The sequence below is a fragment of the Protopterus annectens genome, chromosome 2.part0 (genome assembly GCF_019279795.1).
Source record: "Protopterus annectens isolate FY-2018-M chromosome 2.part0, PAN1.0, whole genome shotgun sequence".
Lineage (NCBI taxonomy): Eukaryota > Metazoa > Chordata > Ceratodontiformes > Protopteridae > Protopterus > Protopterus annectens.
In genome coordinates this window covers 969,761,553-969,786,837 of record NC_056728.1, presented here as the reverse complement: position 1 = coordinate 969,786,837, position 25,285 = coordinate 969,761,553, and the positions used below count along the sequence as shown (strand labels likewise).

At 39.8% G+C, this 25,285-nt stretch overlaps 1 protein-coding gene across 1 annotated transcript in view; it reads left to right on the top strand.

Moving 5' to 3' along the window:
- Positions 1 to 25,285, top strand: part of LOC122792799 (extracellular matrix organizing protein FRAS1-like) — a 4,352,848-nt gene that overhangs the window by 3,005,844 nt on the left and 1,321,719 nt on the right. The window contains exon 47 of the mRNA XM_044060368.1: positions 806 to 946. Coding sequence (XP_043916303.1) covers positions 806 to 946 — 141 coding nt within the window. The remainder of the gene's footprint in view (positions 1 to 805; positions 947 to 25,285) is intronic.

Sequence of the window (25,285 nt, the reverse complement as noted above, 5' to 3'; positions counted from 1 at the left end):
AATGATTTTAACTGTCTGGTGAAGTAGCTCTTGCTACGAAAGCACTCACCATTGTTTGCACTTTGTCTGTGGATTCAAATTGAACTTTATCTTCACCTGCCTTGGTCTGGTGCCTCTTATATTTTTTTACATTGGATACTAGTCTTTTTGGAGGACCAGTTTGCCTACACTACAGTGTTGCTTTTCCTTCTATACTGTTGAATTTAAGCTATTTATAAAATAATATATGTGATGTATAATGTTTGTAACTGTGAACATGTTAACATGTTTTTTTTTTCTTTTATATAAATGTGGGTTTTCATATGTTTTCAGTGATAATTCAGTAAAGGTGTTAAAAAAATGAACAAGTAATGCCCTTTTGTAAACAGAACTGTTCACTGATCATGGATAAGTGTTTTAGACTTGTCAAAATGTGATCCAAGAATTAAAAATATATATATAGCACTTAAAAATATAGATTTATTTATTTTTTTTATTTTTATTTTTTTTTAGGTTGAGGCAGCGATGTTATATTGTAGTCCAAATTAGCATTTTTGTTGAAACAGTATTACTACTTTTCTACATAAGTGTCGTTATATCATACCAAGTCTGCCTATACAAAACTGCTCCAAGATGCTGCCATAGATAATTTTATGTATTTCATTGACTAAGCTTGATTAATCATTCACAAGTCATCAGTGGCCTTTTTATTTCTTTCTTCCTCTAACTGTATACTTTTCAGACTGTCATTTTACAAATTGTCAAGATTAGTGGTTCAAATCAGTCTTTAGTGACGATTCCTTTTGACATCTTATTTTTCAACCAGGTTGTTCAGACATTTTATATAACTATAAAACCTGTTGATGATTCTTTACCGGTGGTTCAGATCCCTGGAATGCGGGTACAGGAAGGTGTGAGAAAGACCATTACTGAATTTGAACTGAAGGCCCTGGATGCCGATACAGAGGTAAGCTGCATTCTTATACAAGATGCATTGACCTTATTTAAAACATGTTGTTCAAAGTCTAGAGAGTTAAGCTGTGCTGGAATAATAACTATATGAACTGTCAAACTCCTACTTAGCAAGCAAGAAAGAATTTTGCATTATACATCAGCTTCATAGCTGTCTGCCTTTTAACAATGACAAGCACATCTAAATGCAACTAAAAACAGAAAGGGATGGAGAATCCATGGAGTCTGCCTTTAATTTGGCATGCTGCCTTGGTAGCTGTGTGTTTTGCATTCCTTTGTGAACCTTTTATATATATATATATATATATATATATATATATATATATATATATATATTTGTGTGTGTGTGGGGTGGGTGTGTGTGTGTGTGTGTGTGTGAGTGAACACAAGCAGATTATGGGCATTGTGTACAGTTGCTTGATAGAAATCCATGTTGATGCATGAGACAGAGTTGTACATGATGCATTGTTTAGCAGTACTTGTGACATGTAGTTTTGTAATTTTTCTAGCAGGCCTCACTTTATGCCCTTTCTTAGCTGCTTGGTTCTGTGGTAGGACTTGAACATATTTTCATCACATCAAGCCTGTTGCGGTAGTGCCTTCCAGCCATAGAGTTAAAGGTATTATGTTGGTGTTCAGCGGTATTTTGTATAGTGGGGATAAAGCTGTATAGCAGGTTGTGCGTACTCAACATAATATGGGAAATTGGATAATTGTCTGGAATAGATGATTGCTAACAGGGTATTTGTGGGCTTTTTGTTTTCAAATGAAGTTCAGTTATGTTTTATGTTGGCAGGAATATTTCATAAAGAGAGCGTGGGCCAGACAAGGTTCATTCACTCCCTAGACCACTGGATAACCCTCATTGTTTGGGTGGGCCTTCATAGCTGTCAGGCAATACCTGAATGGTAGGATTTGTTCATCCTTGCAGGGAAGCTGATGGTGCATGTGTGGATCAGTGCCTTCTCTAAGCTTTAGCTGCAGATTCACATTTAGCTTACCTGGTCTACCCAGTTGTTTGGTAAAGAGGGCACAAAACAGAAGAGGTATTTTTCCTTAAAAAATCTTTTTAGTCCTCCTTTGCTTGTTGATGATGAAGCTGTTGTTGCAGTCATGTACATTCATTCCCCCATCATAAGTCATTCATGGGGTGGCTATCATCCAGGCAGCCACAAGGAATTTTGTGCTTTGCTGGCCTGAACTCTGCCTGGTGTTTGGAGTACATGCTCTCAGATGGGAAGTCCTGCTATGCCTCTTTCTCCAGCACATGCTCATGAAGGCTACTATGTGATCATAGATTATCAGGGCCAGGTGGACATCTCTGGCCCATACCATACATACCTTGTATAATGGTTATTATTAGGTGACGGCATTGAAGTTGGTTAAGCCCCCCCATTGGCAAGTCAATATCGGCTGCTTAGTCACACTTCAGGTTGCTATTTGATCCACATTTGTTAGGGTCAGAGTTGTGGAGGCAACTCATATGTTGAGACAGTGTGGTGTTAAAAAGTACAAAACTTGTACTAAATGGTCACTGCTTCTTTTGGATACTGGGCAGAGAATACTGTTGAGTTACAGATGGCAGTGGAGCATATTTTATTATTTGTCACTCTACTGCCAAAACCATATTTGCAGAGCCTCTTTATTGTTTTAGGCAGATGTTTAGTAGTCTTCTGTGTTTTCATGTTTCTGTTTTGTAAATGGATTGTTGTATGGATATTAACTAGTTCATTTCACTAATGCCTGTTTTTATGAATGTTTTCATTTTGGGTAGATGTGAAAGTTATTTGTCTTGCACTGATTCACTTGTATTCTGGATTAGTTGTGTGGGTGGTTCCTTAAGTGTCTAGTTGCTGTGTGTGTCTCATGCTCATATTACACCCTTGTTAGTAGGAATTGTGTTTTTGTGTGCATTTATATTTAGAATTGTGGGCTGTAATTATGTCTGTGGCCTTTGCACCAGTAATAGTGGTAGCATTATACATAGCTCTCTTTATCTACTACATGGAGGTAACTGCATTATGTACATGTCTTTACTGTCTGGTTGTTAAATTATGTACTCCTTCAGAAAGGACTGGTATAATATTAAGTATGCACAGCACACGATAGTCACAAACAAGTTTCTTGTTTGTGACTATCGTGTGCTGTGGATGTTTATGGTATATAGTACTTCTGGATAATATTAAGTATGGCCTGGAGGAATTCCAGGGAGGCCTTATTTAAGACACAATTGCAGTGTGATGTTTGTTGTTTATCTGTTTGTATTTCCAACTTGTGTACAACTGTGTTGCTTTTCTTAATGAACTGAATCACAAACTATACTGTATACATTCCTTTACTCCTATTGACTGATTATTTAGCAGTTCCCCAGCAATGATGCTAAATTTCAAGAAGACTGCAACTGTGCCAACAAGAAAGAATGGCGGTGTAGTAGCATTCAATAATGTCTTTGTGTTATGAAGTAGTGTTTAATGTTTTGCTTGAATTTTCTTGGTGATTTAAAGTTCTTTGAAGAAATTCCATATTTTGAGATAGCATAAATTTAAGGCTTCCTAGCTTTACTCAGCCTCCCTTTTATGATGCAAAATTTTTCAGGTGTGCATTCAGTGTATGTTTGTCATCGCAACTTTTTTAAATTTAGTGTGGCAGTAGAAGAAAGAGTTGGCATGTTTAGTTTTCTGTTGCTACTAATGCAGGTGTTATGGAAGGCCCAGCAGCAGTATGCATGAGAGGTTGGCAAGATGGTTTACGCATTGACTTTACAGGCTTGGATTTTGATCATTGCCTGCCATACTCAAATAAGATTTGCACTGTACTTCTGAAGAGCAGAGGTATAACCACTAGCTTTCCAGGATTTCATATAACTGTCTTTCAGGTCAGTGTTTCAGTGAAAACTTACCAATAATAACTGTATCTTGGCTAAAGCTACTGTGAGCACACGCACACACACAGTTAAGTGCACTACTGATTCTACTGTTAGATAACACTACTAACAGACAAACCAATTAAGTACGCCTTGGGTACAATTACAGTACACTCTTAAAATGAGCCAATTTAACTTAAGGTAACTATGGATGGGCTGTCTTTCTACATAGGGTGGATGCTAACAGTTATATATCAGCAGTGTTGTGTAATTACTCTGGTATAAATTATTAAGCAAGCAGCCTCAAACTTTTGAAATTGAATAATAAAACTCTTTATGTAAATAAATTAAGAAGTGCGTATAACTAAATTTACAAACATAATAGACAATATTAGCAAAACATTGACATTGTTTTTACTAATAATCAACCAATTTAATTAATGGGCTACTTTAACTAGCAACCTTTTGTAGCTTTAATCTGCATAGTTTAATTTATTTATTTACATATTTTAAGCGGGTATTGTCCGACTGGGCCAGTAGCCCATTTTCAGCCAAGTCCTGGGGAGATGAGCTCCAAACAAGAAGGTAACAGAAAACATAAATGGCAAAAGATATAAGAAAGTAATACAGTAATTATTGTATTAAAATATACAATAAAGCTAGTTCAGAATATACAGTTGAGTAAACAAAAGTGTTGAATGCAAGTATAAGAAACTTTACAAGAATGGCAACAAGTAGTAAAAAAGTGTTTTTTTCTTATTCTTAGTCGGAAGGGGTTGAGAGAAGAGTGACTCACATGACAGCAGGAGAGTGAAGGTAAGAGTGTATGTAGTCTGTTGTAGTTAAAGTAACAGCAGGTAGAGAGATTACCCTGGCACTGTACAGGAGCATAGCCACTGTTTAGTAAGGTGTTCTTTTAGGAGTAGTTTGAACTTATGACTGTCTGGGTTATTTAGGATTGGTTGAGGGAGAGAGTTCCAGGTTTTGCCTATTTTATTGGAGTGGAGGGAGACTACATAATAGTTATGGGATTTAGTTACCTTTAGAATTAATTCGTCAGATGATCTAAGGGACCTGGGGTTGGTGTTTGTTGGACTAGCTCAGTGAGAGGAGGGCAGCTGTTGGGATTGTGGATTATGCTGTGGGCAGTGGCTAGGTCGTTGAGAGGTAATAGGGTGTGTAGTTCAATCCCGCTGAGTTGGTGAAGGGTGTAACAGTGGTGTGTTTTATGGGGTAGGTTAGCGACAAACTTAGCTATTTTGTTATAACAGGCTTGTAGGCTGTTTAAATTGGTTTTGTACAGATTGTTAAAGATTTGGGAGCAGTAGAGTAGGGTAGATAGGAATGGTTTTGCCCTGTAGAATGAGCCGAGTTCGGAGTGAACTTTTTTGATTGTTAGGGATATGTGTTTATTAAATTTTAGACAGTCATCTGTTGCTACTCCTAGGAGTTTAGTATGGCTGACTGGTTTGTTTTTTGTCCCATTAGGGGAATAGTGATACGGTGTGGTTTATTTTTGGTTTTATTATTACCAAAAACCATCAGATAATTAGTAACAGTCACACAAGCCCGTCCCACTTTTGCATATATGTATCATACCCACATATACTGAAGCTGTTACAAAATCAGTCCCTAAGCCTTCTGGTGTCAGGACAAACAAGTCCTGGCCTCAAGCCAATGTGCCAACACCACCACTCTCTCTGAGCACACATAATATGAAGTCACTTAGTGCAGACAGGCACAAGTTTCAGACCTTAAGTCGTCTGCTAAGTCTGCACAAATGGAAGTGTCTTCATAATTCACAACTCTTTTCCTAAGCTACAGGATCTAATCACACCAGGCAGTTGACAATTATCCTTCCAGTGCAGTGGATTTGTAATATTATAAGGGCTCTAAAATCCCTGAAACTGTACAAATGCAATGATGTCCTGGTGGTGGCTCTTATGGGTGTGAATGATTTGAGGCATTCAGCCCAGAGGCACAGGTAGAGACAGACATCCTATTGTCCATAATACAAATTGATAATCTGTATCATGTTAAATAAAAGCTTAAATAGCACCCAAATGCTATGCATAATGCTGCAGTCCAGGTTAACATTCACGCTTGTAATCCATTACTCAAGTTCAAAAGTTACCCAGCTGAGGTTCCCCTGTCATAGCACATATTTACATCTGGAAACATCACATCACTCCTGTATCTCACATTTATCCTCATTTTTTCTAACTGCTCTCCTCTTTTAGTTCATTTCCTCTCTTGCCCTGTTGTCCTCTCTTACTCTCCCCTTCTAAATGCTCTTTTGCAGTAGCTCTCTCCCTCTCTGCCTTTTCCTTCTCCTGTTACTCTGTTACTCCTTTTCCTCTCATCCTCATTCTCTTCCCACACTATCATACATATTTATTGCAATTGCCTAAAGTTATAATATATATATATATATATATATATATATATATATATATATATATTCACTTTATAATCCCAAATCATCCTGAAATATCGAATTTCAGAATCTCGAGCTCATAAAGCCAAAACCTTAAAATGCTGAAACACAAGAAGCACGAATTTCAAAATCGCAACTCCTACACTAACCATACAACACACACATACACTTAAACATACCTTCCCCCTACACACAAACACACAAACCTACAATACATACAAGCAGGGGGGCAAGCACCCCTGCACCTTCCATGTGGGGGCTGTGCCCCCCCACACCCCCTTACTTCAATATACTAACTCCAAGGTCATGCTACACAGACAAACACATGAAAACACCACCATACAAGCTACATTCCCCTCACACACTCACACATCACAGTAACAAAACACACTGACACACACTAAAGCCCCTAACCAAAACCCTTAAACATAAATACTTACCTGAATCGCCAGCTATCCATTCACACAGCGCAACACCAGAAGTGCTAATTCAACATCTCCAGACTTCCGGATTTTGAAATCCGCACCGGGAATATGAAGTGTTTTATATATATATATATATATATATATATATATATATATATAGAGCTATATGTGTGTGTGTGTGTGTGTGTGTGTGTATACCTTGACCTACTGAATACATGCTCATTGGTACAACCTACTGACTAGGGGTAGCAATAATCTAGATCTTGTCATTGAAAACATTGCCCCTTAATCTGTGTATTATCGCCTCTTTTGTCAAATCCAGTTAAAAAGCAGTGGTCTTCACTGCCAAAACCACAAACGTGCTTCACAAACACTTCTGAGGTTAAGGATTTAAAAAAAGAAACCTCTTAAAAGCCAGGTCTCTGTAACTGTACAAATGTCAGCATCTTCCAACAAGTTGAGGAGTGCTTCCAGGGAGTGCAGGTTACTGTTTAAGCTCCTAGCACTTAGCAGCATGACCTTGAGATGTCTTTAGTAGACTTCTTTATTTTGGAAGTTTTGTTGGTTGGACATTGTCTGAAAACGTCACGGGGGGAGGCAAGCTTCTTTGCCAGTCTGAAAGCCTTGAAGACACAGGTGACAGCCATCTCTGGCAAACCAGTGTGGATTGTCGACCATGTCTTCCCAGGCATTCAGATTCTGGATCCCCCTGAATGACACCAGAAGCTAAGACAATTATTGACAGTCATTTTTTTGTCTGTATTGTGGCATCATCCTCTGTAAAGGTAGAATGCTGCTTACGGAAAGGCACTTTCCTGCCTGGGTCAGATAATCTGAAAGTTCAGTCATGTCTCTCTTCATTTAGTCAGGAGAGAGAGAAAGAGATGTCTCAAGTCATTCACACCAATATGTACTATGACAGAGTCATAATGGTAATTGTTGTTGAGTGACTTGAGTGCATGCATCATTTCACAGAACCTGGCACCTGACAGGCACTTGACCATGACCTCGTCCGTGTTCAACCTGGTGAGGGGGACATCTGTGTGTCTCACTATTGAGTTACCTATAACCAGAACATTTGGTTTTGAGGTGTGTTGCCTTAGAGGATTAATTATTGAGACACTGATATGTGTGTTATGTGTGCTGGTGTGTTCTGTTTGTGTATCAGTATGTGTATGTTGTTTACACTTGGGAGGTCTCTGGTCTTTTGGTAGGCTGTTAGTGAGTACCTCATTGTATGTGGATTTGTGTCTTCACATTCTCTTGTGTGAGAGGGAAGGTGTGTGTGCTGACAACCTGTTGTATGTCTTGTTTGTTATGTAAGAGGACTGATTCTAATTTCATGGTATAGTTACATCTCTCACATACTATATTTGTTTGCTTTAGGAGCAAGTGGTTGTCAGTATACAGGTGGTAATTGCTGTATTACCTCAGGATGCCCATGTCAGTCAGGTTGGCTGGAGAAATGGGAAGCTGTCTGTCCATTATGGCATATATATATATATATATATATATATATATATATATATATATATATATGGATCACCTTCAGATGCCCGAAACGCCAAACCGCCGACACACAAATCACCGACACCAAAAGACCGACAACAAAAAATACCGACAACGCAAAACACCGAATACCATTACACCAACACACTACACGTAAACAACACAGTACACTACATAACATATCCACTATCCCTAACCCAAACCCTAACCCTAAGGTCCGACACTACCGACACTTACCCTACCTGCACCCTAACCCTAACTCACTTACCCACCCCTAACCCCAAGATCCGACACTACCGCACACTCACCCTACCTGCACCCTAACCCTAACTCACTTAACCCACCCCTAAACCCACAGTCCCTCACTATCGCACACACCCTACCTGCACCCTAACCCCAACTCACTTAACCCACCCCTAAACCCACAGTCCCTCACTGTCGCACACTTACCTGTCCGCTCCCTAACACTAAATCCCTCACTCTATCGCACACTTACCGAGTCCGTCGGGTTCTCACCTTGTCGGTCATCTGCGTTGTCGGTGTTTTCGACCTGTCGGATTCCGTGTCGGTGAAATGCGATTTCGGGCATCTGAAGGTGATCCATAGATATATATATATATATATATATATATATATATATATATATATATAGCTAGTGGGGATGGGCTAGATGGATCAGAATTTGCTTGTGAGACTAACAAGGGCTGCTATTCTATGGAAGACTGCATCAATGCCTCAGAGTGCGTAGCTGAATTGCTTGCTAGGTAGCAATGCACAGCTGAGTTGTGCACAGAGAGATAGTGGAGCTAAGGAGGGTTCTGTAGCAGTTATTAAGAAAAATTGTTGTTTCTAAGTGTTTCCATCTATATGTGGCAGCTCTAAACCCCAGTGGGCAGTGTGTAGCTCTGCGCAAATGCTGTGCTTAAGTACAAGTGATGTTAAACAGTTTTAACATAAACTAGGAAAGGGAGAGCCCAAAACTGATCCTTATTCTAACAGCCCCCAACTCAGATGGGTTGTGGGCTGCATACTCCTGCTATAATGGTGCAGGAGGGCCTTCTTAATGTAGGGTGACTGGTTTTACTGCTCAAGTTATGCCAGGCAGCCTAGATTTGACTTTAGCCTATGTTATGAAATACAGAAGTACTAGGATTTCAAAATGCAGAAAAAAAGTCAAAGCAGCAACAACAGCAAAAACTGAAATAGCAATTAAGCAAAATACAATTCAAAAAAGTGCAATGCAAGTGTATAGTATCATAGTAAATGCCTTGGATTTAGTTCAGATTCACTGCAGGTCTCTGACTAAGTCACCAAACTTGGAGCAGCTCTGCCAAACTGAGCCAAAGTATCTTCTAAATGTTACTTGAGCGATACACAACCTGGACTCTTGTTCTTCTGAATACACACACTCCCAAGGTTGTGAGATTAGAACCCCTACCTCTCTAATTACATGAGCTAAAGAAGACATTACTTAATGCTCGAGCCACCTCAGAAGTCTAAAAGGTGACCTGTGTCTGACATACAATGCATTCTCCAACCGTCTGCACATCAGCACATCACTGTTTTAGGGATCTAGACAACAACTGCAACATCAAAGGAATGGTTTAGAGAGACAGGTATATTTTGCGGAGGATACCACTGCTCTACAACAGTCTCCCCGTCTACATAAAGTAAAGTTCATCCCTGTCCGTATTCAAGTACAGCTTAAATCTATGGATGTGAAACATAAAATTTACCCCAGGACTGCCCCATGTAGTTTTAATGGACAGATACAGCTGCTAAATGCTTTATCCTATGCATAGGTCTCCTCATTTATCTATGGTATGTCCCAGTTATTCTCATTAGGGGTAATATATAATTGTCAACCATGGGATGGGTAAAGCCAATCTATGATCAAACAGGATAGGCTAATTCAAGTACCAAAAGGGAAACTAGCCTAGTACTTGCCTATGAAACCTGATATAATAATTTTTCCTACAAACTGCCTATATGGTAAAATGTATGTGTTTTGAAGGGAGAGAGGTCTTCAGAGTGTAAATACTTTGAAAAGATCCTTGCTACCTTAGAGAATGTATTACAGTATTGGAGCCAATTGCAGATTATCTGCTAAATAAGATACTGTTTAGAATTGTATTATGTGGAGTATGTGAATAGGCAGAGATTGTTGTTTGGACTAGTAACTGTTTTTAGGCTAAAAACTTAAGCCAAGCTTTGTTTTGCTTCTAGTTTGTTATACTGATATTTCATCTACATTTATATTGGCCAAGAGAAGTACTTTTAGTTCCTTTTTGTGAAAGAAAACAAATACTCAGTTGCTGGTTTAACCAGAAGCTCAAGCCTCTGCTTTTTTGGATGTTTAATAGAATAAGTTGTTGACCTAATTTTCCTTATGTTGCTGCAAACATTATATTGTGAGATGGCTAACAAAACTGGCTGGTTGAGAGAGGGAGAGAGAGAGCACACATAGTTAAAGTAGTTGGAGCACCTCAGAAGTAAAAAGGTGACTAGTGGTGTCCCTCAGGGCTCTGTGCTAGGACCCCTCCTTTTTGGTAGCTACTTCTCCAACCATCAGACCAATAGCCCAGACAATAGTAAGCCCTCCAAATACCCCCAAATGTATTTATTACCATTTCCATGGCTGCACAAACATCAAGAAGGGAAAAGTATCCCTAATACTAAGGAATCACTGCTGGCACACTCTTAAAATCACACTGATAAAGATTTCCTGTAGAAAAGTGCAATTGGTGACTTGGGGCACAATGAATTGGTCATCAGGGAGTTTGGGCTCAGGGGAGTGTAGGGAAGCCACCTTAAATCGCAGGGGCTAAACCCTAACTTTGTGATACTGCAGGTACTTGTCTAATAGGTGATGTATGTTGCTTCCATGTGATAGTCTAGACAATGTGTGTTAAAAGTACTCATTCTAGAGTTCCTATGAGTTATTGTGCGCTGAATGTTTTAGATAATAGGTTCTTCTACTCTTATCATTATAAGCCTCAGTCAAACCAAATAAACACATTTGAGAAACCCCTATTTATTTTATTTTGTTTTATTTACCATTTGTTAACAGGGGTAGAACATTGATCCAGTTGGACTGTTTTCAGGCTCAACTAGGGAAAAGTATAAAGTAGAATGCAAAGCAGTAATATGTAGTACAGAATACATATATGAGTACACATACAATACCTAAAGTGAAAAAAAAAATCATAATAAAATGCTTGAGGTCTGTCTAAGGTAAATGTTTGCATATCTTTTTAAGGGGGCTAGTTATGAACAGCAAGGCAACTGTTAAGTATATGTAATAAGTTTTATTGTAGATTGCGTAAAGATGCATTTTCAGAGCAGGAAGATCAGGAGGATGGTAGTGGATATGAACAGCAGGGAGGGAAGTAAATTAGGAGTGGGTGGGTAAAGGAAAGATCTTGAAATAGTCGGGTGAGAGAGTGAAGGGGTGAAGGAGATGTGACCATCACTGGGAAATAAAGCTGTCCTTCCAGCATGTCCTAGTCAAGTCGCAGGCCATATTTATGTCCCTGGAACAGCTGGCCCTAGTCTCATTTGATTTACGGATGAGCAGTAAGCTCATTAGGTTTGGAATGCTCTGTAAGCTAGGTAAAAGTCCCCCAGAAAGAAGTCTATATGATGCAGAGTAAAGTGGTAGGGACTTTAGTCAGTCTTGTACAACACGTGCTGGAGTCCCTTGATCTTCTTTGTTAGAAACCTCTGAGGTCTCTCTAATTGCAGTACATGCCAAATGGGGCATTATACTCAATTATGGGCTGGATTAGTGCCGAGTAAAAAGGGGTTATAACCCCTTTTGCTGTACAGGCGATGCCTTTACTAATGCCTTCCTTACCACAGTAGGCACATGGTGGAAGTTAAGGTCGTAGTCAACGTGTGAACTCAAGTCCCTTGCCACTTCGTGGGTACTTAGGGAATTGTTGTTGATTTGATAGTGTGAAGGAACATTGTTTGTGCCAAAGGGAATAATGATGCATTTCTTTGCATTTACTTTGAGACCATGACTAAGACACCAGTCGGTCTGTGTATGACCATTCTGGAGTATACTGACATCATTTGGGAATTCAGTAATTGCACCCAGTTTGCAGTCATCTGCAAAGCTGGTCAGCCACAACCCCTTAGTTCTAACCTGAACTTCTGAGAAGTATATACCAAACAGTAGGGGGCCTAACACTGACTCTTGTTGCACCCCTCTGGTAACAAGCCTGCTGGTTGATGTGGAGTCACCCACTTTGATACTGTGTGTCTGGTTTGTAAGCCACTTAGCAACCCATCTTACAGCTAAGGGGGTTTACATTCAGTTTGCTAAGTTTATCGGTAGTGCCTGACTGTGGGATTGTATAGAAAGCCTTTGCCAAGTCGAAGTATGCTGTGTTCACAAATTTGCCCTCATCAATGGCCCTGGTCACATTTTCGAAGAAATCCACAAGATTTAACAGGCAGGTTCTGCCCTTGATGAAGCCAAATTGAGTAAGATCCAGGGTTTGGAGGTCACCTATGTCTTTTTTTATGAGGCCATACTGATATGTTCCATGGCCTTAAAGATCAGGCTGGTCAAGCTTATGGGTCTGTAATTCCCCAGGTCTGTTACTAGGCCACCTTGGTGGAGGGAATAACTATTGCAGTTCCCTATTCTGCAGGAACAAAGCCTATGGCTAGTCTATGATTGAAAGGGGGTACATAATGGGGATGCTAGTTCATGTTTTAGCCTGTTAAGAAGGCAGCCTGGGATGCCATGTGGTCCCATAGAGGCTGTGTTTTTGCCTTGGACAAGGCTTTGATGATCTGTTCTTCAAATATGTATGGTGGGGGGTGTTTGGGTTAAGATTTGTGATGTGGGAGGGATAGGTGGGTGAAGTTTTTGCCGTACCTATCCACTAGCAGGTTTGCTATCTCAGTGGGGTCACTGTGTGCAATACCATTGGTCAATAGTTCTGTACATGCTTGGGTCTTACCTTTTAGGCTACATACATAGCTGTAAAAGGCCTTATGGTTTATCCTTGTCTGTGCTAGCTAAGCTTTTCTCAAAGAGACTCTTAGAGGATTTGACAAGTTGTCTTATTAGCTATGAAGAGGATGAAGAATGGAAAGGCTGTTGGTCCAGATGACATACCTGTGGAGGTGTTTAGGTGAAATGGCAGTGGAGTTTCTAGCCAGATTGTTTAATGAAATCGTGGAAAGTGAGAGGATGCCTGAGGAATGGAGAAAAAGTGTTTTGGTACCGATTTTTAAGATTAAGGGTGATGTGCAGAGCTGTAGTAACTACAGAGGGATTAAAGTGATCAGTCAAAGCATGAAGTTATGGGAAAGAGTAGTGGAAGCTAGGTTAAGAAGGGACATGATGATTAGTGATCAGCAGTATGGTTTCATGCCGTGAAAGAGCACTACAGATGCGATGTTTGCTTTGAGAGTGTTGATGGAGAAGTACAGAGAAGGTCAGAAGGAGTTGCATTGTGTTTTTGTAGACATAGAGAAAGCATATGACAGGGTGCCTAGAGAGGAGTTATTAGACTTAGAGAAAGCATATGACAGGGTGCCTAGAGAGGAGTTATGGTATTGTATGAGGAAGTGGGGAGTGTCAGAGAAGTATGTATGAGTGGTACAGGATATGTACGAGGGTAGTGCGACAGCGGTGAGGTCTGCGGTGGGAGTGACGGATGCATTTAAGGTAGAGGTGGGATTACATCAAGGATCAACTCTGAGCCCTTTCTTATTTGCAATGGTGATGGACAGGTTGACAGACAAGATCAGACAGGAGTCCCCGTGGACTATGATGTTTGCTGATGATATTGTGATCTGTAGTGAGAGTAGGGAACAGGTGGAGGAGACCCTGGAGAGATGAAGATATACTCTAGAGAGAAGAGGAATGAAGGTCAGCAGGACTAAGACAGAATATATGTGTGTGAATGAGAGGGAGGATAGAGGAATGGTGAGGATGCAAGGAGTAGAGGTGGTGAAGGTGGATGAGTTTAATACTTGGGATCAATAGTTCAGAGTAATGGTGAGTGTGGAAGAGAGGTGAAAAAGAGAGTACAGGCAGGATGGAGTGGGTGGAGAAGAGTGTCAGGAGTGATCTGTGACAGACGAGTACCAGTAAGAGTGAAAGGGAAGGACTACAAGAGGGTAGTGAGACCAGCTATGTTGTATGGGTTGGAGACAGTGGCATTGACAAAAAGGCAGGAGTTAGAGCTGGATGTGGCAGAGTTAAAGATGTTAAGATTTGCACTGGGTGTGATGAGGGTGGACAGGATTAGGAATAAGTATATTAGAGGGTCAGCCCAGGTTGGAAGGTTTGGAGACAAAGCCAGAGAGGCAAGATTATGTTGGTTTGGACATGTGCTGAGGAGGCATGCTGAGTATATTGGGAAAAAGATGCTAAGGATGAAGCTAACAGGTAACCGGAAAAGAGGAAGGCCTAAGATGAGGTTTATGGATGTGGTGAGAGAGGACATGCAGGTGGTTGGTGTGACAGAGCAAGATGCAGAGGACAGGAAGAAATGGAAACAGATGATCCGCTGTGGCGACTCCTAACAGGAACAGCCGAAAGAAGATGATGATTGTTGAGGCTGAGTAGTGTGCTTTTTCATTGTTGGGGTCTTGCCTTTGCTTTCATGGACAGCAACTTTTTGCATTTATTGTAAAGTTTGTTGATGCTACATGTCCACCATGGTGGCTTGTTTTTACTTGGGGCTCTGTCTTTGATTCTTTCTGGTGTTGCCGAGTCTGTACATATATGCAAGTGGTTGTATAGGGCTTTAGTGTAAGCTTTGGTGTAGTTACCACTTCCAGCTGGAGGTAGGCTTGGAATGCATTTATACCTTCATCTAGAAGGATATAGTTTGCCTTGGTGAATTTTTTTAGTTTGATTTCACCCTTTGCAAGTTCTGGTGTTAGTTTCAGCGCAAAGTTGACTGGTTTGTGGTCAGATTTAACTAATGAGGGTCTGACAGTTGGAGTAGTGAATCTGTTTGATATGTTAGTGAGGACCAAATCTAGTATGTTTGTTCCTTTTTTGGGGTATGAACAATTTGTTCCAGAGCATTTGCATTAACAAGAGTTAAGGAACTTTTGTGCTAGCGGGTTAGGGCTAGAGTAGGTTTCTCGGTTGATGGTGGGGTAATTGAAATCCCCAATAACCAGAGTGTTTGGTAATATTTGGATTGTCTCCAGTTTTGTCAAGTAGGCTTTGTGCACATCATGACCCATGGATGGGGATCTGTAACTGGCTGTGACTTGAATGGGGGTCTTACCCACTGTAACCTGAACGTGGAGTAACTCCATGAAGTTGTCCACTCTAACTAGATGGGAAGTGAATTTATCTTTAAGATAGATAGAAACACCACTTCCTTTGGTTCTCACATGTTTATTTAGTGGTCTGAAGGTGTGGAAGGCATTGTAACCTTGCAAGGCTGGGGTACTCAATGAGGCCTTCAACCAGGTTTCTTTGACTGCACAGGTATGTACGTCTTCCACTGATAGAAGTGCTTACATCATGTGCAGTTTTTGGTTTAAGCTCCTAGAGTTTAGCAGCATGACCCTTATTTTGTTATGATTGGCAACTTTCACATTGGTAAGTCTGTTTTCAAGACCTTGCCTAAAAAGGCACTATGTGGTAGGCAAGAGCCTTTGCCCTGCAACCAAAAGCTTAGAGTTGTCATGTGCAAACAGTCTCTGGCAAAGCAGCAAGGTTTGTCGACCATGGCTTCCCAGGCTGACAGGAAATAGATCCCCTTTGAATGATACCAAAAACTAAGCCTATAATTGAAATCAGTCATTTATTTGTTTGTACTGTGTCATCATTCTAGGTGAGGGTAGTATGCTGCTCAAGGCTGGGGACATACTGCCTGGGACACGTACTCAGAAAGCTCAGTCATGTCTCTCTTCATGTAGTCCAGTGAAGTATGTCTGAGGTCATTCAATGCGTGAACTATGACAGAGACATAATGGTACTTGTTGTTGAGAGACTTGAGTGCATGCATGATCTGATGAATCCTGGCACCAGACAGTGACTTTCTCCTTATACAACCTAGTGAGTGGGACATCAGTGTGTCTCACTATTGAGTCTCCAATTACTAAAAAAAATGTTTTTTTGAGTGTTGTGCCTTATAGGCTTGGTAGGTGAGACACTGGTGTTGCTGTGTGAACTGTTAGTTGTAGCGGTCTTGTGTTTTGGGGTGTCTGGTGTCTCTGAAGGTTTTTTGAGAGAACCTCTGCGTGTGTTAATTTATGTGTGGGATGTGTACTATGTGTATGACTAGTGGTACTTATGGTTACCAGCTGTCCCGGAATGCCCGGGATGGTCCCAGAATTCAACATTAATGTCCCGCGTCCCAGGAAGACCATTCCAGGACAGTGTAATGTCCCAGAATTATGGGCAGCCTAGGTAAATGCCTTTTCAATTTGCAATTGCAGCTAAAAAACTGATCGTACTTACATTGGACTACATCACGGTCGTTGGCTCATTGCTAAGTAACTTCCCAAGGCTGAAAGGACCCCATGAGTGGCGTCACCGGGCAGGGAAAGAGGCAGGACTAGCTGTTTGTGGGAGTTCGCTCTTCATTTAAGCATCGTGGTGGTTGTGTTTTTCGGTTTGATTGAAGTTTTACAACACCAAAAGACCTGTCTGAAATAAAGGGTCATTTTATTTGTTCTAAATACAGCATGTGCCAGTACTTAAAACTCTACGTGGATTTTCTGACGTTACTTTTGTTTTCTGATTCATAGGTTCATAGATTAGTACTAGGCTAACTGTCCTTGCGAGCCATTTTAAGCCTAGCCAAATATCCCTTGTGAGACTCGAACCCTGCACCTTGTGTTTGTAAGGCAAACACCTTAACCATTAGGCCAACCTCCCAATACCTTCTCAGTAAGATTGATTTACAAAATATTGACCGAAACTATGAGGCTTGGAGTAGACATAGTGTCATTGAGTTCTGCCTGTGCAGTGTGCACTGATAGCCAGAGAATGTGTTTGGTCACCGCCATCAGGGTTAGAATTAACCGAGTCAGGGTCTGTCTGTGTATGTAATGCCACTTGCTGTGTTGTATAGTAGAATGTTTTTTTTAATTGGACAGGATGATACAGATGTCTATCCTGTAGCTGTGTTCAGATCTCTGTGGCTGACTGGCTGTATGCACAGCAGGCCGTGATAGGACATGCTGCTGTAGCTGCATGCACATCTCTGTGGCTGCATGCACAGCTATGTACAGATTTTCGCAGAATGTCCAGATTTCTGCCTCATATTTTTGGTCAGTTTTTTATAAAATTTTGTTTTTCTGTCAAATTAGTGGCATATTATTAAAGATTGAAGTTAGAAAATAATGACATATATGTTTGAGTTTCAGACTTCATACATACCTCTCAACTGTACAGATTTGTTGCCTCATATTTTTTGTCCATTTTTCACCAAATTGTGGTTTTCCAGCAAATTAATGGCAAATCATTAAAAACTGAAGTTAGAAAAATGACAGATATTTGAGTTTTGGACATCATACCCTTCAGAAAATTCATGCTAATGCAAGACCTGTTATTTTATCAATTTTCTAGGTTTGTAAGAGCAATATTTTGAAATTGCCCCTATTTTGAGGCCTTTGTCCCAATTTTATTAATGGTTTTGTCCAGATTTCTTGCTCTAAGAGGTTGAGAGGTATGTAGCTATTCCTTCCTTTTCCTTATGATCGTATATGGCTTATGGTGTTGGCCCGTAGCTCAAGTAACAGAATGTGAGTTTTGTTTTTAATTAATATTTGCTGTTATGTAAAGGGATTTATTTAGTCACTGTCATATCTGTTTGTTGCTTTGTTTTTCATGATACTACTTTTCCCCCTGTAGATAATGTGGGAAAACGTCTATATTTTTAAACTTGGTCATTATTTGCTCTTCAGTGAAGAAAAAAAGAAAACAAAAATTATTTGCAATTTTTCAAATAAGTTGCTTGGATATAATATACATTGATGTCATGGCAGTGTAAGTGTCATTATATGATGTAGACAGTTCAAGCAGCAAGAAGTGATTTTTGTGTAGAATTAATATTTGGTAATATAAAAGCATAAAAGTGTTGGTTACAAATATGAAAGAACCAGAACTCAAGCTATGATGTGTACTTCCGTTGCATAACTTTTGTAGTTTGTGAGAATGCAAATGTGGTAACAGCGCTATATATTTTTCCTGTAAAGCTCTGTAATGTTGAACAGGGATTTAAATAAGGAATTACCATTATCCATTAAAGAAACACATTAATCCAGTTGTTTTCTTGGTGGTGGTGGTGGTGGTGGTGGTGGTGGGGGGGCATTACCAGATATTTATTTATAGATTTATCAATTTATAGATTCTTATAAGACAAGGATTGTATGAAGCCTAACCATAAGCTCTTGTAGAATATATATGAGTGCCTGTAGGTAGGAACAGCTGATGAATTTGTTTGTGCCCATAGATGAGGAGAACTAGTGAATTTTTAGACATGTACATACTTCCCATATCCATAAGGGACAAGGGTGCTAAACTGTGGGTGAATTTAAGATTTCCCATCCATGCATGCAAGCTGTGTTTGAACAGAGTAAGAGATGTGTATTGCTTAGCATGGAGTGGAAAGTGGTTCCTTAGAAGTAGCATTCTTTATGATTTATACGTATCTCATCTCTCCTACAGGTGTTATGTGTTCTGATTGTAATAGACATCTTAACAAATACAAACTGAAGAGGGCATTGTACTAAATGGTCGGAATAATGAGTTCTGAATATAGTGGAGTAATGACATGTCTGGAACCAGACACCATACCTTTGAATAAAAGTTATGTGATGGAAATGGATTTTCTTACAGTAATGGATATATGGTAATGAACGGATAGGTCATTGTCTACGTAGTTTTCCAGATCCCTAACTACAGGATCAACTTTCATGCGTACATTGTCAATGTGATAGTTGCACAGGGTGTCCTGTTTGCTGAAGGCTATTTCTGTATATTTCTTGGCATTTAGTTTTTAGACCATAGTTCTGACACCAGCTGTTCATTTTGGGACAGACCCTTTTAGTGGATCGTAGTGTCTTTGGGGGAGTTAGTGATGGGTTCCAAGTTTGCATTCACTTGCAGACTTTGTCAGCCTTAAGCCCTTTGCATTGGCTATGACCAGTGAGAAATGGATGCCAAAGAGGTGTGACCCTAGGACTGAGACCCAGGCATTCAGCTGGTGATAGGTCTTCTGGAGTTGATGGAGCTTCCACCCTTTTGTTCTGGGTGCTATCTGTGAGCCAATTCAATATCCAGTGTGTTACATGAGGATTTACATTTAGCTGTAAGATTTTCTGATACTTGAGTGCGGAATGCCATTGTGTTTTCTAGAAATGCAATGTGTGTGCCTTTGCCCTCATCCTTTGTGTTTGTTAGTTTCTCAAAAAAGTCTACCAGGTTAAGTAGGTAAGATCTGTCCTTGACAAATCCATACTGGCTTGTATCAAGAATCCATAAGAAGTTCCATATATCACTATTTACTAATTTTATAGTGATCTTTTCCATAACCCCACAGATGAGGCTGGTCAGATGTCTGGGTCTGTAATTACCCAAGTCTGTTCTTTGTTAAGTGGGATAACTGAGGCGATCCTCCATTTGTCTTTTACAAAGCCTGAGTTTGAGGCTGATATTGAGCAATATTTGACACTCCCTTAATAACGTGTCATAACGGGAAGTTGTGTTGCATGAATACATAGTGTGCAGAAAGCTGATTGTGTTTTGCATTTGTTTGGATTTCATACTGACATAAGACATTGTGTCATTAGTTTTAATCATTAAAATAATTTCAGTAGTTAATTGTTAATTTTCACAGCCGTAGCTTGTGTTATTATGGCGGACACTGAAGGACAAGAGAGTGAAGAAGAGATTCAAGAGAGTAAAGGGACCTCTGAGGAAACTACCGAAATGGCTGCTGACACCCTGCCTAGGAGGAAGAAAAAACTGAAAAGATTGTGCCCTTTTAATAATTCGTGGAAATCAACTTACAGCTTCGTGAGCAGTATTAATGGAAAACCTCACCACACATACTATGAAATGTGTCGATGTGAGTTTGGAATAGGCCACACTGGGGAACGTGACGTAAAAAGTCACATGGTCAGCATGGGTCATAAATTGACAGAAAAAAGCCTTAAACAATCAAGTTTAATGACCAAATTTACAACATCCTCAAAAAAATACAACAGAGCAGCAGGAAGTAACCAAGGGAATTGTTGATGGTTTACAGTTATACACGGTCATTCTTATCTATCACTTGACTGCACAATTAAACTGTTGCCAGTCGTTTTTAATGATTCACAGAAAGCTGCAAAAGTTTTTGTGCAGCCGAACAAAAGCAAAAGCTATTGTAACAAACATTTTGGCACCACACACTGAACTGATAATTAATGATTTACAGAATGAACATACCTACTTCAGCATGGCATCAGATGCTTCTAATCATGGAAACACCAACATTTTTCCAGTTGTTCTGAGATGCTTCATACCAAATTCTGGGATCGCAATGTGGCTGTTAGACTTTAATAATGATGCTGATGAATCTGCAGCTAGTATTCATGATAAAATTGTTAATAATTTTGATGTCAATGGGCTGAAGAAGAGTATGATGTCTGCTTACTCTGCAGACAGTCTTCTTCTCTTTCGGCTGTTCCTGTTAGGGGTCGCCACAGCGGATCATCTGTTTTGCTCTGGTACTCGGTAGACAATGCTAGTGTGAATTTCAGCAAACATCATTCATTGTTTCAATTGCCGATAACAGACAACCTGGGCATTGTTGCAGCTGGTCGCCCAGTGCATATACTTCACAATACCACTAAAAAGGCATCAGACATGCTAGATTATGATGTTGAGAATCTTATTCTGAAAGTGTACAGTTATTTTTCTGTATCAGCCAAACTCTGCAGTGAGCTGAAAGACATGTTTGATTTTGTTGAAATGGAGTGGGCACAACCTCTTCGTTATGTGCCTACATGATGGTTTTCATTGCTGCCAGCAATTGACCGACCCTTGCGAAACTGGCCAGCAGTTACTGCATTTTTCCGAAGCTTGGGTCACAATGAAATTCCCAAGGCTATTTGGCTGTACATCCAGTCTGAGAGGGGAGAAAGTAAGACTGATGACTAATAGTGCGTACCAGCCTTGTATCTATATTTTTTACAGAACTGTCTTCCTTTTCCACAACGCCATAATCCAACTAGAAAGAGATACTTCAGCTGCAATCGACATTTACAACATAATGTTCTCTGTAAGACACAAACTAAATCAGTGTATTTGTGACAAATGTTTTGGCTTTGCAGTTGAAAAGAGTCTGAGAAAACTACCCAGCCAGACAGTTCATAAACTGGAAGACCAATTTTGTTCATTCTACCAATGAGCTGTTATGTATCTTGAACAGTGGTTTGATTTTTCCGAGAATAATTATTTGTACCACATACAGTGTTTCAATCTGAAGAAACCTATTGAGTACCAGAACTGTCGATTGCTGTAGAGAAGTTGAAGTTGCAGAAAGTAATATGCGTGGACAAGCTTTATGAGGAATTTTGTGATGCCCGTCTTCTTTACTACAGTCGCACAGCAATTTGACAGACGAAAATGCAGAACTCCTGTTGTAAAGAAGTTGGGCATCACAAAATTCCTTGGAATGGCAGGAGAAACAAGGTTGGTCCAACTGTCCATAATGCTAGGTTGAAGACTGTTGTCAATAGGGGGACTTTTCAGGATTAATAAAGAAGGAGCTCAGTGGAGGGATAGTTCTGCCTTTTGTTTAATTTAATAGGTTTCATCTCACTAGCAGTATTCCTTTGACTGTGATAGTATTAAGGATGAGGGCTACACTAATATGCTACAGCTGTAACTGAGGGAAAATGTATTGAATTAATTTATCTAGCTGTAGTGCACAATTGCATGACAGTGCAAGATGCGTCTTGACTCACAAGCAAGCAGAGACCTGCTCAAATGCACGGCTTAAATACTGGAAGCTAATAACTAGAAAAAAAACTTAAAAAGGTTCAAAAGGAGCAATGAGGATGCTTATTCCAAGCCTTAGACAAACCACTCTTCACCAGACAGGTTCCAGTCAACACAATCATCTCACTAGAGTGCAGAAAGACCCTTTCCAATCCAAGATGGCCTTGAAAACATACTCAGAACAGTCAGCCACTATAGACAGACAAAGATGCAGCAAACCTGTGTCTGGACTATGCTACAGCTACTAGCTACCATAGTTTTGGCTGAACCACTAGAGAGTGTTTAACACAGCAGAAAAATAGCAATGAGATGCTAAAAAAAACATTTAAACAAGCAGAAAATCAGCAAGGAGACGCTAAAAAATGTTTTGAACAGTTAACAAAGCAGTTGTTATAACACTGCTTTGCGGGAAAATCAGAACAGCAGAACAGATTGCTTTGGAACAGTGAAAAACACCAGCACATCCTAAAGAAACAGTGAAAATAGCAAACAGTGATAACAGCAATACATTTTGATTTAACAGGTATAGTAAGGCAGACAATTGCAGTACAGCAGTGTAGATTAGTACACAGTATATAAACACAGTATTAAAGTAGGCAGCAGGCAATAAAAAAGTGCAGTAAATAGTATAAATGAGCAAAACAAAAAGGCAACGTATGGTTTTTTGAAAGCTCAGAAGCCTCTAGTCATCTGGTATCTCAGTTCAGAGTTTTGTCTGATAGTCCACTTCAGTTCAGCTCGGTATTCCCATCTTTGAATGCTGATCCCATAGAGGGGTTATGAAATTATATGGACAAGATTTCATTCAAAGTAATTGAAAGTAACCAGGACAGATTCAAGCACAGCAGTGTGAAGGAGCAGGGGTGTAGCCCGGATTTTCAGATTTGTACTCACAACTCCATGTTGCTGCCCCCGCTAAGCCACACCCTCATCATCATGATGTTGCTACCCCCCTTACGTACATGTCCAAGTCATACCCCCATCATAGTGCTGCTCTCCACCCTCAGCAAATGTCTGCCAGGAAGCTAATCTTTTGCGTGAAACACCAAAACAATAGCAGCCATTTTAGTTCAAATATGCATTTGACCCAGGTGGGAAAGCACATAAAGTATTTCCTCATTTACGTTATATGCTAAACTTTACCCCAGCTGTGCCGTGTCCAGATGGCTACTCATGAGTGCCTTTTAATAAAGTGTGACAGCCCCTACACATAAGCTGCGGGGAATTATCTGTATTTGTCAGAAACACTGTCACCTCACATAACATTATCCATGACCTTAATATGGAATGCCTAGAGATCTAAATCACCATTAAAAAAACACCTATTAACTCTGCTGCTAGCCACAGATCTCCCCAATGCCTCCCAGTGATTGAGAAAAGTACTGTAACACCACTCACTGGTTAAATATCAAATCAAACACCTTTTGTTAGAGGGTACAATCATCCAAACATTGAGTGGTGCACCTACACATCTAAAAAATGGATATGCTTCGCATTCCCTAGACTTAACATTAGCGCAAATTGTAAAAACTACCCATGAAAGTCTGATAGACCCTTAACTTGGCCATTACCAAACTAGTCCCCACCTGTACCCCACTTTGCATCTTTTCATCCCTAGTGAAATCTCTCCATAAGTCACCTTCTATGTCAGGTGTAGTGGTGCCACTGCCAAACCACCTTTAGAGACTTCTCCAGGGCAAACCTACTTCAGCTTGTACAAGACCTAGACAAAGGCTCCCAATAGTCCTTCAAAATGGTCACAGCTAAGAGGGCTGCCACATTCACTTCCAATTTGTAGTAATAGTCCAACAGCTGTGTAAAAAATTCAGCACCCATCCACCCTAAATGCAATTATACATTCAAGAAAAAACGTCTTTGGTTTACTACCTTATTAATAAACTATGCAACAAAATAAGGATCATAATGACAAGTTATAAAAACAAAAATCTCCCTCCCTTACCTTGAGACCACAGTGAAACGTACCATAATGGAACTTAAGATCACAACTAGAAAATGAAAAGCAGTCTGAGCTTAAGGTTACTCTACATACCAAAGGAAATTGCAAATCTTTCTTCACTTGTGTCAAGCAAGCAATAATATCCAACAATGTACCAGACTCATGTATAATATTATTCATTCTGATTTCAAGGATATAGCCAATATATTAGGAGACAAATTTAGTGATAACTTCCCACACCACTCCACAAAGTTGCCCCACTATCCATGAAGAGTATTGCAAAACAAAATAAATATTTTCACATCTGAACGCACATAGAGGTTTTGTTTATGTAAAATGTTTGTTAATATATTAAAATACTGGCAGATACCCAACGTACACATTTGTTATCATTCTAATTGTATGGTCAAAGAAACAACATGGGCAGACAAAAAAAAAATCTAATATCCAAAAGCACAACACAGGCTTGCTATTTTACAGGGTCAATTATAACTTCTCCATTGGCATTGGCAGTACAGTGTCAGGAATCAGGAAATATATTAAACACTGTTACATAAAACCACTAGCAGCAGTTGTCACCCAGAAATGATTTCCAAGCTAAGTCCTTTGCTAATAGAGGCTGGCAAACTGTAGCACAGTGTTATTACGCTGGCCTTCCCGTAGATTGCTGCCTATATGCAAAACTGCAAGACTGCATTTGTTCCACTGCAGAATCAAAAGGGAATATATTCAAAACAGCTTGAATGACAGCAGTAAAAAAAAGAGAGCGACAGAGAGAAGCATAGGAAATGTATCTGAAATAAATAGAAGTTCTGAACATCCTAACATTTGAAAAGACACAAAGATATAAAGAAACCACACAATCTAATTATAGCAGAAGCAGGTAGCAAAATCCATCTGTGTACACATATTATAGAAAAAAGTTAAAAAAGTTAAAAATCTAATATGTAACAACTGTACAAACTTTCTGTATTTAAGAAATGATTCTTCGCTTAGCAATCAACTTCCCTCTCACAGCCCAACCCTTATCCATCACCCTATTCATGTTTGCACAATTCATATCAGGGCTGAACAGTACATAATGCCCCACTTTTACATCTCTCATCTCAATGGCCACGTAAATTAATTTTTTCGTTCCATGTTTATAAAACCT